We start from the raw sequence: 12,766 nt of genomic DNA on the forward strand, positions 1-12,766 counted from the left end.
TCCCACCTCGGGGTGTGTGTGTGTGTGGGGGGGTGCCCAGGAATTCCTGAAACCCTGCCAGCTTCCTGCCGTGGCAGAGGAGAGTCGCTCAGACCCCCGGCTCAGGGGCTCGCTGCCCTGCCGCTAGGGCCCCGTAAGGACAAGGCCCTGGCCGCGTGGCCGTGGTCCTGGGAAGTCGGGGCAGGTGAGAGGAGCAGCGCCGTGCCTGGAGGGGCGCGTGGACTGGGAAGCTGCGGAGTCAGCCTGGGAGTTTCTCGGCTCCCAGTGCGCCGGTGAGCACGACGGGCACTGTCGCCTCCCAGTGGCCAGCACTTGCTCTGCAGCTCAGGTGGGAAACAGTGAAGAAACCTTGCTTGCGTGCGAGTGTCCAAGGCGTGCAAGCGACACAGGAGTTACAGGAGGGGCTTAGAGGAACTCCTCCGCTCCCTCCGCGGCCCGGAGATGCCCCTTCACCCACCGTGCCTTGGGCCTCACCTCTAAAGGGGAGACCACGGCTCCAACTGGATCCGTGCCATGCTCGGCACCACCCCAGGACGCTCTCTGCTCAGCAGGACCTCCAGGAAATATAAACAGTGGAATTAAACAACACACTTTAAAATTACAAGAGGGTTAAAGAAGTCAAATGGAACATTCGAAAATAGGGTTGACTGAAGATATATAAAAATTCCGGAAGGCAGTGAAAGCAGTGCTTAGAGAGAACTTTAGGGCATTAAACGTCTATATTAAGAAGGAATAATAATCTCAAGTCAATAACCTTTCTTTTTTCTTTCTCTCTCTCTCTTTTTTTTCCGACAGAGTCTCAAGCTGTTGCCCTGGGTAGAGTGGCGTCACAGTTCACAGCAACCTCCAACTCGGGTTCAAGCGATTCTCTTGCCTCAGTTTTTCTATTTTTAGTCGAGACAGGGTCTCACTTTTGCTTAGGCTAGTCTCGAACTCGTGAGCTAAAGCAATCCACCCACTCCGGCTTCCCAGAGTGGTAGGATTACAGGTGTGAGCCACCGCACCCAGCCTCTTTTTTGAGATAGGGTCTGGCTCTGTCACCCATGCCGGAGTGCAGTGGCATCATCATAGCTCATAGCGACCTCAAACTCCTAGGTTCAAGTGATCCTCTTGCTTCAGCTTCCCAAATAGCTAAGAACTACAGCTGCCACCACACCTGGCTGCTGTTACTATTACTACTACTATCAATAGAGACAGGGTCTCACTATGTTGTTCAGGCTGGTCCCCCCACCTCTGCCTTCCAAAGTGCTGGGATTACAGGCCTAAGCCACAGCCTGAACCAGTAAAATGCTGGAAAAGAAAAGCAAACAGAATTTAGAGTAAGCACAAGGAAAAGAACAAAAAATTCTGAATGAAATCAGTGAAATAGAAAAAACAGAGAATGACAATAAAACAAAAAGTGAGCTCATAAAACACCAACACAATTGAAAAACTTTTAGCTACACTGACCAAGCAAAAGAAGACAGAAGACTCAACTGAAATTAGAAATTAAAGATGGTGCTATTTTAGGATTATCTCCAAAAAGAGAGAGAAATAAAGATAAAATATAGTACCAACTGTACAAAAATGGAAAAATATTTAGACAAGAATAATATGAAAATGAAGTGCAAATATATAAGCTTGGACAATTAAGTTTGCAAACTCATTCTAGAATTGGGTGGCTCCTGTGGCTCAGAGGAGTAGAGCGCCAGCCCCATATACCAGAGGTGGTGAGTTCAAACCCGGCCCTGGCCAAAAAAAAAAAAAAGAATAAGTACTACTTATCTCACTGCTGAACATCACTACAGTCACCTCAAAGAACTCCCCTTGGGAAGCTATGCACCAGCACCAGTGCCTTGTTCACCCTTCAAAGCACTTTTTCTAGGATGAGTTCAAGAGCTTAATTGTCTGACCTCATATGATGACGACTCTGATGGGCATTCCAGAGAAGAGTTCCAAAATGTTTTAAAGGGTAGATGAGGCGGTAGCATTGGTGCATAGGGTAGATGAGGCGGTAGCATTGGTGCATAGCTTCCCAAGGGGAGTACTTCAAAGGTGACCATAATTATATTCAGCAATGAGGTATCTAACACTTACTCTAGGATGAGTTTATGAACTTAATTGTCTGACTGCATATTCAATAGTTTAATTAAATGGATAAACTATTAGAAAACTACAAGCTACTCAAAGTTACTTATGATAAAGTGAATAATATGAATAGAACCATCACGGTGAAGACACTATATTAATGATAAAAAATAACACCAAGAAAATCTGATGTCCACAAACTTCACTGGTGAATGCTACCAAACATGGAGATTTACTATCAATTCTTCCCAAACTCTCCAAAAAATATTAATAGAAGCAGTACTGAAACTTCTGAACACATTTTGATGAAGCAGTAATATCATGATACCAAACATATAAACATAAGAAAAGAAAAAATTCAGCTAGGTGTAGTGGTTCACACCTGTCATCCTAGTAGTTTGGAAAGCAGGAGGATCACTTGAGACCAGAAATTCAGGACCACCTTGGGCAGCATAGCCAGACTGCATCTCAACAAAAAATACCAAATTTAGCCACACATGGTGGTGCACACCTGTAGTTCCTCAAACTTGGGAGACTGAGGCAGGGGGATCACTTGCTTAAGCATGACACTCCAGCCTAGACAGAGTAAGACCCTGTCCCTAAAATAAAATAAAATAAAATAAACAAGAAAAGAAAAACTCAGAACAATGTATCTTATAACTATGAATGCAAAATTCTCCAAAAAATTCCCCCAAAAGAAAAAAGAAAAACCAGAATCCAGCAACATGTAAAAATAATTACATCCTATGCTAAAGCTGAATGTATCCTACCAATACAAACTTGATTAGCAGCCAAAAAGTGTTTAACAAGACACACTATATCCGTACAATAATAAACAAAACCGTATGACCATCTCAACAGATGTGCAAAATGAAGGAAAAAATCTACTGTCTTTTCATGATGAAAACATTCAACAAAGTAGGAATAGGAGGTAACAACCTTAGACTAATACAGGGCATGTGAAAAAACAAACAGTTAACAATATACGTAAGGTGAAAGCCTGTATACTTAATGCCCTAAGATCATAAACAAGATGTTATAAATACAGGTGTATCTATTTTCACCACAGGTATTCATCATAGCACTGGAAGTGTTAGCCAGGACCATTTGGCAACAGAAATAAAATGCACCTAGATCAGAAAGGAAGTACAGTTATCTTTATTTGCAAATGACATGATCTTACATCTAGAAAATTGTAAGAATTAAAAACTATTAGAACTAATAAATAAATGAGTTTAATGAAGTTAACAAGATACAAAATCAATGGTATTTTTGCTCACAAAAATGAACAATCCCAAAATGAAATTAAAAAAAATTTTTTTTATTTTTAATTTCAGCTTGCTTGTTCATTCTTCTTTGTTTGAAGTACTCTTTCTTTTTGTTCATTTTCTTCTTCCCCTGGCGATGCTCTGTCAAGTTGCCTCCCCAGTAGCTGTGATTACAGACGCCCACCACAACGTCTGGCTGTTTTTAATGTTAGTAGAGACGGGGTCTTACTCTGGCTCATTTCTGCTCATACTGGTCTCGAACCTCTGAGCTCAGGCAATCCACCCGCCTCGGCCTCCCGCAGCACGGGACTATTGGCGTGAGCTACCACGCCTGGCCCCAAAATGAAATTAAAAAAAAAATTATCATGGGCGGCGCCTATGGCTCAGTTGGTAAGGCGCCGACCCCATATGCCAAGGGTGGTGGGTTCAAACCCAGCCCGGGCCAAACTGCAACCAAAAAATAGCCGGGCATTGTGGCGGGCGCCTGTAGTCCCAGCTGCTCGGGTGGCTGAGGCAAGAGAATCGCCTTAAGACCAGGAGTTGGAGGTTGCTGTGAGCTGTGTGAGGCCACGGTACTCTACTGAGGGCCATAAAGTGAGACTCTGTCTCTACAAAAAAAAAAAAAAAAATTATCATATTATTAAAAGCAAAATACTTAGTAATAGCTTTTAAACAGGAAGTGTATGCTTGAACACTGAAAACTACAATACTTGGCTAGCATTGGAAACATGTAGGTATCATCCCTGAGTGTCCTCTGGGCTCTGGGGATGTTACCTTCTTAGGGAGAGGAAAGGGATTACATTCATGTCCTTTATATTATTAAAAATGGGCTCAGCGGCGGTGCCTGTGGCTCAAGGAGTGGGGCGCCGGTCCCATATGCTGGAGGTGGCGGGTTCAAACCCAGCCCCGGCCAAAAACCACAAAAAAAAAAAAAAAAAAAATGGGCTCAGCGTAAGGTCTGCACAGCCAAATGAGTATCTCCCTTTCTCTGGGTAGAGACTGAGGCCCACAAAGAGAGGGAATGATGATCCATATCCCAGAGGGCAGAATATCAGGCACTGATTCCCTGCACCCAAACTCTGCCCATTGTACAGTATTTAAAGGATTTCCAGATATTCTGGAAACACCAATAGGTGTTTTAAGAGAAAGACCTGGGGACTAGGCTCAGTGGCTCATACCTATAATCCTAGCACTCTGGGAGGCAGAGGCAGGTGTAAATCCAAATTTACAAGGGAGTCTCGGTCCAGGTGCATGGGGGCGGGGGGAGGGGGTGTAGCAGGCAAGTATTGTACAGAAGCAGAATTTCGTGGTTAGTTCGCTATACGTCGTATATCTTTGTTTTAATATTTTCCCCTATACATCTTACTTCTAGTACTTTTCGCTCCATACATCTTTGTGTTAGTATTCATACCTCTTTGTCTCAGTATTCTCTCTACCTGGTATTGTGTAAAGGTCAGTCCGGAGACAGTCGGTTCGTTTCCCTGGGAGTTAGCCAAGCAAGAAACTGGGAGTGAATTAAAAGCAAGAAATCAGTTAGTACTTTCTCATTTATCTTGGGGGTGAACATGACTCATTTCATCTCTTTTTTCTCAAAGCTTGCAGTCCAGAAATTTGCCAGGAGTTAACTAGTATTTTTAATTATAGCCTAAGTTTAACAGAAGGAACCTCAGGCAGCAGGATGAGTGTCCCCCACAGGGTGGATGAGGAGGGCGGGCCTGGCATACAGCTCTGAGCCAGGGACTGGGTCAAGGCTGGGAAGGGGCGACTCAGGTTTTTCTGTTCACGATCGCTTTGTCAGAAGACGGCACTACCGAAAGGTGGGGGTGGGTTTCCAGAGACCCAAAAGCTGATTCCAGAAGCTCCACAATGGGGGTGGTCGTGTCCAAGATAGAGGCAGGGACAGAGGTTTGAGTGGGAGTGGTGTGTGTGTGTGTGTGTAGGGTTCTTTCTAACTATGAGAGTCCCCTGGGGTTTCATTGTCAGAGAAAAACCAAAACTCTAGGCCCATTATGTGTGACTGAGGGCCATGGGGTTACAGTTTGGTTTTATGTAAAAAACATGTAAACCCCTAAGTCAATAAGCAGAAGGGTTTGGCCTGAAAAAGTCGAGGCAACTTAAGTGTAAGTGGGGAATTTGCTCACAGGTTATAGGTATGTTAGGTAATTGCCTCAGAAAAGCCCCTTCCTGCTTTCAATAGACCAGCACTAGCTGTCTCACTCTTAAAGTCACAGCTCCTTTCCAAGTACAGGGAGTGGCCTACTAGTAGACATCTCCTTATCTCCCAATTGCAAAAGTTACCTCATCTCCCTGTCCCAATTACCCCCCCAAAATTTCAAACTTATGGCCTGCCCCTAACCGCTCTTTCCACCAGAGCAGTAACTCCTTATGGGCTATTCTACCGTCCCCTCACCATTCTGAGACTTCCCCTAACTGAACCTATATAAAGGTGCACTTTTCTTTTGATCTCTCTTTTCTCTCCCGCTTGGTGCTGCTCTGCAGTATCCCTCACCGATAAAGACCTTTCATACAAGCGTGGGTAGTCTGTGAGATCTCTGTCAGTTGAGTGCCGCCCTTTCATCTGGTGTCAGAAGCGGAATCTAATTAGGGAACACTCCCAAGGGTAGCTTCCACCCCTTCCACAGGGTTTTAGTTCCTGGGGGCTCCCTGTCCTCTTCTTGCATTCCCATTGCTCATCACGGCATGGGCTTGTGTCCATCCGCCAAAGCACTGTAACCAGCACTCAACACCGGCCTCATCCAGACTTGGTGAGTTCCCCTATGGGAGCAAGTTTTCCCTAATTGTGGCGGGGTTGCTTACATTCCTGGCGATTCACCCATTTCTTGAGGATTGAGTTCCCTATTCCCATTGACCTTGCCTGGCCTAGCCCATGGCTTCCACACATCACACGAAGATTCCTGGCGCCAGGCCTCAAGCTCTCCTCGGCCCCAAGGGTCTGACACTGATCTGGGGTACAGTGACAACTGTCCTAGACTGTGTTCTCACCTTCAGGGCCAGCAACAAAGCAGCGCGATTCTGCTCACGCTTTATTCCTGCAACGAATTGCTGTGGGTGCAGGCCATTCTGTCCCACCTGACTCCCCCTTAGGGTGCTTATTATACCACCTGGTAGAATTAGGATTAGACTTAAGCCAAAAAAATTAATTACACTTTCTACCCAGGTTTGGCCACTTTACAAACTAGACAACCAAACTATCTAGCCAAAGCTATGGTTCATTTGATTTTTCTTTAATTTGAGACTTATATAACTATTGTGAGCGCCTTGGCAAATGGAGCGAGGTCCCCTATATTCAGAGCTTCTCATATCTTAGAACCAAACCTAATTTATGTTTGGGTGATTCCAAAATTCTTGTAACAAGGGGCTCTTCTACTCTCTATCCCCCTGAACCAGACTTATTTTGACCCAGCAGATGAACGTCTGCCGTGCAAACAACCACTGGTTCCAGAACGGAGTAGTTCCTGTTCCGGCCTCGCCATATTCAGCTCCTCCCTCAACCACACAGTTACCTCCACCGTCTGTCCCTCCTACTTCTCCATCAACCAATCTGAGCTCCTCTCCTAACTCCTCCCCTCCAACTAGCCCTCAGAGTTCCTCCGTGTCATCTCTCAGTCCACTGCCAGCTGCTCCAAAAAACACTTTTGGATCTCTTTACCCCTTTCTTCCTCCAGCTCCTCCATATGATGGTCCTACAGTGCCACTGTGTAGCAATGTAGACAAATTGCAAACTAATTCTCCTGCGCCTGCTACTCATCCTTCACTTCCCTCCAGTCCCCTCACCCATCCCATTTCCATAGGTCTCCAGAATTAGAGGGACCTTCAGCTCCCTCTCACTTCCTGGCCACACTCTGCGAAATAGCTGGAGTCGATGGTGTAATTTCTGTTTATGTTCCTTTCCCCATGACTGACTCACACACCTGAAGGTTAGACGAGGTTCCTTTACTTCTAATCTTTCTCATTTTATTTAAGAATTTCAATTTATGACTATGTCATCAACTTATCTGCCATGATATTTTTGTTATTTTAGCTAATACCCTAACCTCTGACAAGCCTGAAAGAGTGTGGGAGAGGACGATAGAGGTAACAGATCAATTTCATATGTGAAACAATGAGTATCCTACAGATGACACAGCGGTCCCTAACTCCCAGCCAGATTGGAATTATAATGATAATGCTGGGAGAAAAAGCAGACACATTTTTATTACCTACATTCCTTGCAGACTTAGAGCTTCCGCTAAAAAGGCTATCAACTATGATAAATTATGGGAAGTCATACAAAATAAGTCTGAGAATCCTTCAGTTTTCCTCCAACATGTTACTGAAGCTTTTGTTAAGTATACTAACTTAGATCCTGAAACAATAGATGTAAAAACATTCTCATGACTTATTTCTTTAACCAAAGTTACCCCGACATCAAACTTAAGCTAAAGAGCTTGGAGCATGGACCCCTGACACCCCAGGCCATGATCTTAAATGCCTTTTTTCCATTTCCTTACACCCTAATTGCCAAGACCTATTTGCCTTCACATGGACTGACTCTACTTCTCAGACTTCTTCCCAACTTACTTGGACTGTACTCCCCCCGGGATTTCACATGGGGTGAGATGATGTTTTCTGAAGAGAAAATTAAAAAATCTCAAACCCAAGATTATCAAATGCTAGCGCAAAACATTAAAACAGTGTCACTGAGGCCATGATTCCTAACCTGCCTAAGGCATCAGGGGCCAGAGGCCACCAGGACTATGCTACAAATGCGGTGAAGAAGGCCACTGGGTACGACGTTGCCCCAATCCTAAGCCCGCGCCAGGGCCATGCCCTCTCTGCAAAAGAAAGGACCATTGGAAGGCTGATTGCCCCTTGGCCCAGAGAGGACATGGGGCCAGCCAACCTGCAGCACCTACAGCAGACTTGTTGGGGCTTGTCTCTTCTGAAAACTGATGAGACCCTGGCTTCTCTCACCCAAGGAAGATCACCTCTGCGGAGCCAAGGGTAACCCTGATGGTGGCAGATAAAATGATCACATTCCTATTAGACACAGGAGCTAGCTTCTCGGTTCTTAAAGAGTTCAGCGGTCTTACCTCCCTGTCGCCTACCTCTATTGTCAGAGTAGAGGGTATTTCCCACCATCCACATCAAACTCCTTTTTTACACTGCATGATTGGCAATTTCTCATTTATACATTCCTTTTTAGTGTTACCTTCCTGTCCAGTTCCCCTTCTGGCATGTGACATACTTTCCAAATTAGATATTGCCCTCGCTTTTGATTTTAAATTAATAGATGCTGACCCATCTCCTTCTGCCTCACTCTGCATCATCCTTTCCCAAGCCATCTTAGACTTGTCGCCCTGGCCCATTCCACCAGAGCAAGTAAATCCTAATGTTTGGGCTACTAAACCCCCCTCGATTGCCTCCTGCTCTCCAGTTTTTGTTAAATTAAAAGATCCCTCTATTTTTCTTTCTCAATGTCAATATCCACTTCCCCAATCTAGTCTCCTGGGACTTCAACCTATTATACAGGATCTCCTAGAAAAAGGATTTTTATGACCTGCCCACTCACCATATAATACTCCCACACCAGCAATTAAAAAACCTAATGGCACCTATTGCTTAGTACAAGATCTAAAACTCATCAACTCTGCAGTCATTCCTATACACCCAGTAGTCCCTAATTCATACACCCTCCTATTAAACCATTCCACCTCGTACCACTTATTTATTTGTGCTAGACCTCAAAGATGCCTTCTTTTCCATTTCCTTACGCCCTAATTGCCAAGACCTATTTGCCTTCACATGGACTGACCCTACTTCTTAGACTTCTTCCCAACTTACTTGGACTGTACTCCCCCAGGGATTTTGTGACAGCCCCCACTTATTTGGCCAGACATTATCACGAGACCTCTAGTCCTATGATCCCTCTCCTTCAATCTTGGTTCAGTATGTCTATACCTCCTGCTCTGTAGTCCCACCTTACATGACTCTAAACAAAACACCTGTTCCTTCCCTAATTTCCGTGCAGACAGGGGATATTGGGTCTCTCCCTCAAAGGTCAATTAACCAACAGGAAGTCACTTACCTTAGTGTCCTTTTGTCCCCAGGCTTCAAAACTATTACCATAAACAGAAAAGGCCTTCTTCACAACTTTCCTCTACCCACCACAAAACAAGAACTCCTCTCCTTTTTAGGATTAGCTGGATATCTCAGAGCATGGATTCCCAACTTTTCTCTCCTAGCGGCTCCTTTATACAATGCTACTTGAAGTGACCCTCATGAGCCTCTCCTAACCTCCATTTCTACTTCCTTTAAATCTCTACAGTGTGCTTTATTAGAAGCTCCACCCCTCCACCTTCCTAATCTTTCTTGCCACTTCCTCCTATATGTCACAGAAAACCGTGGATTTGCTCTCGGCGTGCTTGGATGTCAGCTCGGCCCCACCTTTACTCCAGTGGCTTATCTCTCAAAACAGATCACACTGTTCAAGGTTGGGCCCCTTGTCTCACAAAGCATTGGCAGCTGCAGTTACTCTAATACAAGAATCGAAGAGTCACTTTCGGTTCCCCTGCTATAGTCTTATCCCCTCATTCTCTATCTGATCTTTTGACATACAAAAATCTTCAAACCCTGCCACCATGCCACATTCTTAACCTTCAAACCTCTCTCTTATCTGACCCGTCATTATCTTTTAACACATGTCCCACACTAAATCCTGCATCCGTCTTACCTATTCCTTTTGACTCGTCACCCACTCACGATTGCCTTCAAACACTAGACACTCTTCTCCCTTGCCTCTCCAACATACAAGAAGGACCTCTTCCTGATACTGATGTCCTCTGGTTTTCAGATGGCAGTTCCTTTATACATGAGGGAACTCGTAGAGCAGGCTATGCGATTGTGTCCTCCAATGAGATCATCGAGGCACACTCTCTTCCCTCTTCCACCACTAACCAACAAGCAGAGCTAATAACACTAACCAGAGCCTTCACCCTAGCACGAGATAAGTCTCTCACTGTCTATACTGCCTCTAAGTACCCATTCCACATATTATTATCCCATGCAGCTATATGGAAAGAGCGAACCCTATTCTTAACTCTCACTTTATTGTCAAACTACTAGAAGCTTCTAAATTGCCTGAGACTATAGGCATTGTCCATTGCCGTTCACATCACTCTAACCACGTGCCTATAGCACAGGGTAACAACCGAGCCGACCGTGCAGCACGTGCAGCTGCTCTCCAACACTCATCTCCTGACAACTCCTCTCACCTCCTACTTATTTCTGTTCCTATTGCTGCTAAAGTAAAGGAAACGAATCAACCTCCCATTCGTGAGCTCCTCATCTATCTCCACATGTTGTTTCACCCCAACTCTCAGACTTTAAGACAATTTCTGTTTTTTTTTTAGAGACAGAGTCTCACTTTATCACCCTTGGTAAAGTGCCATGACATCACAGCTCACAGCAACCTCCAACTCCTGGGTTTAGGTGATTCTCTCGCCTCAGCCTCCCAGTAGCTGGGACTACAGGCGCTTAATTTCTCAAAGCTTTCTTTCCTCTCTCATAGATAGATTCAGAATTTCTAAATCAACTTTCATCATCCTGTGAGATCCGCCAGCGCTCCAACCCACAAACAAAGTCTCGCCTCCCACACTTTCCAACTCACCAGGCTAGGGGACTTTGTTTGGCACTTCAAGAGGAATGTCTTTTCTTTGTTAATGAGTCTGGAATCATCACTAACAAAGTCCGATCACTCCAAGAAAGCCTGGAACTCCGAAGAAAACAACGTGAATCAGAGTCATCAGACTTCTCCTCTTGGTTCACTCAACACCCACTCTGCGTTGCACTTCTACTTTTCCTCACCCCTATAGTTGTCATCCTTGGGCTGGTGGCTGTGACTCCACACATAACTTGTTTTATTCAAACTCAACTCTCAAAGTTGTCTGAACAGGTAACTACTCAGTTGGTGCTCCAAACCTACACCCCAGATACAGCTCCCAACCTACAACAAAAGAAACTGTTCTTTGTGAATGGGCTACACTCTACTCCAGGCCACAAGACCTTCCTGAACACCACTTCTAAACAGCCACCGCTAAAAGGGCAGTCTGGCCGCTTGCAGTTCTGGCTGCCTGGGTCCTGAGTTGAGAGCTGCTGGCTGAGGAGAAGACGTTAGAACCACAGAAGAATGGCCTGTTTGACCTACCAGATTATGAACATATAGAAGATGAAACTTTTCCTCCTTTCCCACCTCCAGCTTCTCCAGGGAGACAAAATGGTGAAGAAGCTGAACCTGATGAAGAATCAGGAAGTGGAGTACCTGTTCCTGTACCTCCAAAGAGAACAGTTAAAAGGAATATACCCAAGCTGGATGCTCAGAGATTAACTTCAGAGAGAAGGCTTCCAGCCTTAAGGAATTTGTTTGATAAGGCAAAATTCAAAGGTAAAGGTCATGAGGCTGAAGACTTGAAGATGTTAATCAGACACATTGAGCACTGGGCACATAGGCTATTCCCTAAACTGCAATTTGAGGATTTTATTGAAAGAGTTGAATACCTGGGAAATAAGGAGGTTCAGACCTGTTTAAAACGAATTCGACTTGATCTCCCTATTTTACATGAAGATTTTGTTAACGATGATGAAGTAGGGGAAAATAATGGCCATGATGTATCTGCTAATGAATTAGATCCCTTTTTGGCAAACTCATCTGCAAGTGAGAAGTTTGCTTCTGAGTCAAATAGAAGCCTAACAGAAGAGCAACAAGAAAGAATCGAGAGAAATAAACAACTGGCCTTGGAAAGAAGACAGGCAAAGCTACTGAGTAATAGTCCCTAGGAAATGACATGTTAATGAACCCAGAGATAGTTGAAGAGGAGTTAACACTGGTGAGGATCAAGAGGAGGAGTCAGATGGACTAAACAAAGACATTCTGCACAGTCCACATAATGACATTCCTGCTAATACTTCAAATGAAGATGAGGAATTAAAATTAGAGGAAACTCAACTGGACTAATCCTTTTTAAATGTGCAATAGTAACTTTGTTTCATCCATAAATGTTACTGAGGTTAGATAGTCCTCCAATAAGAGCAAATGTATGTTTTAACTAGTTATCCTACAAGGTTGGGGTTACTATGCATTTGTCTACTTTGTTATTTATAATTATGCTTGTCACTTATTAACTTCAGTTATTTATTCACTTCAGTGTTTTTTATATAGATATGACTGTATAAAATGATTAGTTAATAACCCGCTTCTGCTGCTAGTGTGCCATTGAATGTCTTGTTTTCACTAAGTTGAATGATGTACATATGTTGATATTAATATCCATTTTTTAAAAGTAAAAATAAAAAATGTCTTAGAATATCTGGAAAAAAAAAAAAGGGCAGTCTGAGGGCAAAAACTTACATCCTCCCAGTGAAAAAGATCATAA

At 44.1% G+C, this 12,766-nt stretch overlaps 1 protein-coding gene and 1 pseudogene across 8 annotated transcripts in view; one reads left to right on the top strand and one right to left on the bottom strand.

Moving 5' to 3' along the window:
* LOC128572378 (synaptosomal-associated protein 47-like) overlaps positions 1-12,766 on the bottom strand; it is a 111,039-nt gene that overhangs the window by 61,256 nt on the left and 37,017 nt on the right. For all 8 annotated transcript variants that reach the window (XR_008376190.1, XM_053572259.1, XM_053572260.1 and 5 more), the window contains one exon: positions 475-554. Coding sequence is in view for 7 of the 8 variants with exons in the window: in XM_053572259.1 (XP_053428234.1) it covers positions 475-554 (80 nt within the window). In the remaining variant the exon portion in view is untranslated. The remainder of the gene's footprint in view (positions 1-474; positions 555-12,766) is intronic.
* LOC128573078 (TIMELESS-interacting protein-like) lies at positions 8,349-12,359 on the top strand (annotated as a pseudogene).

Source organism: Nycticebus coucang, chromosome 20 (genome assembly GCF_027406575.1).
Source record: "Nycticebus coucang isolate mNycCou1 chromosome 20, mNycCou1.pri, whole genome shotgun sequence".
In the NCBI taxonomy this organism is placed as follows: Eukaryota; Metazoa; Chordata; class Mammalia; order Primates; family Lorisidae; genus Nycticebus; species Nycticebus coucang.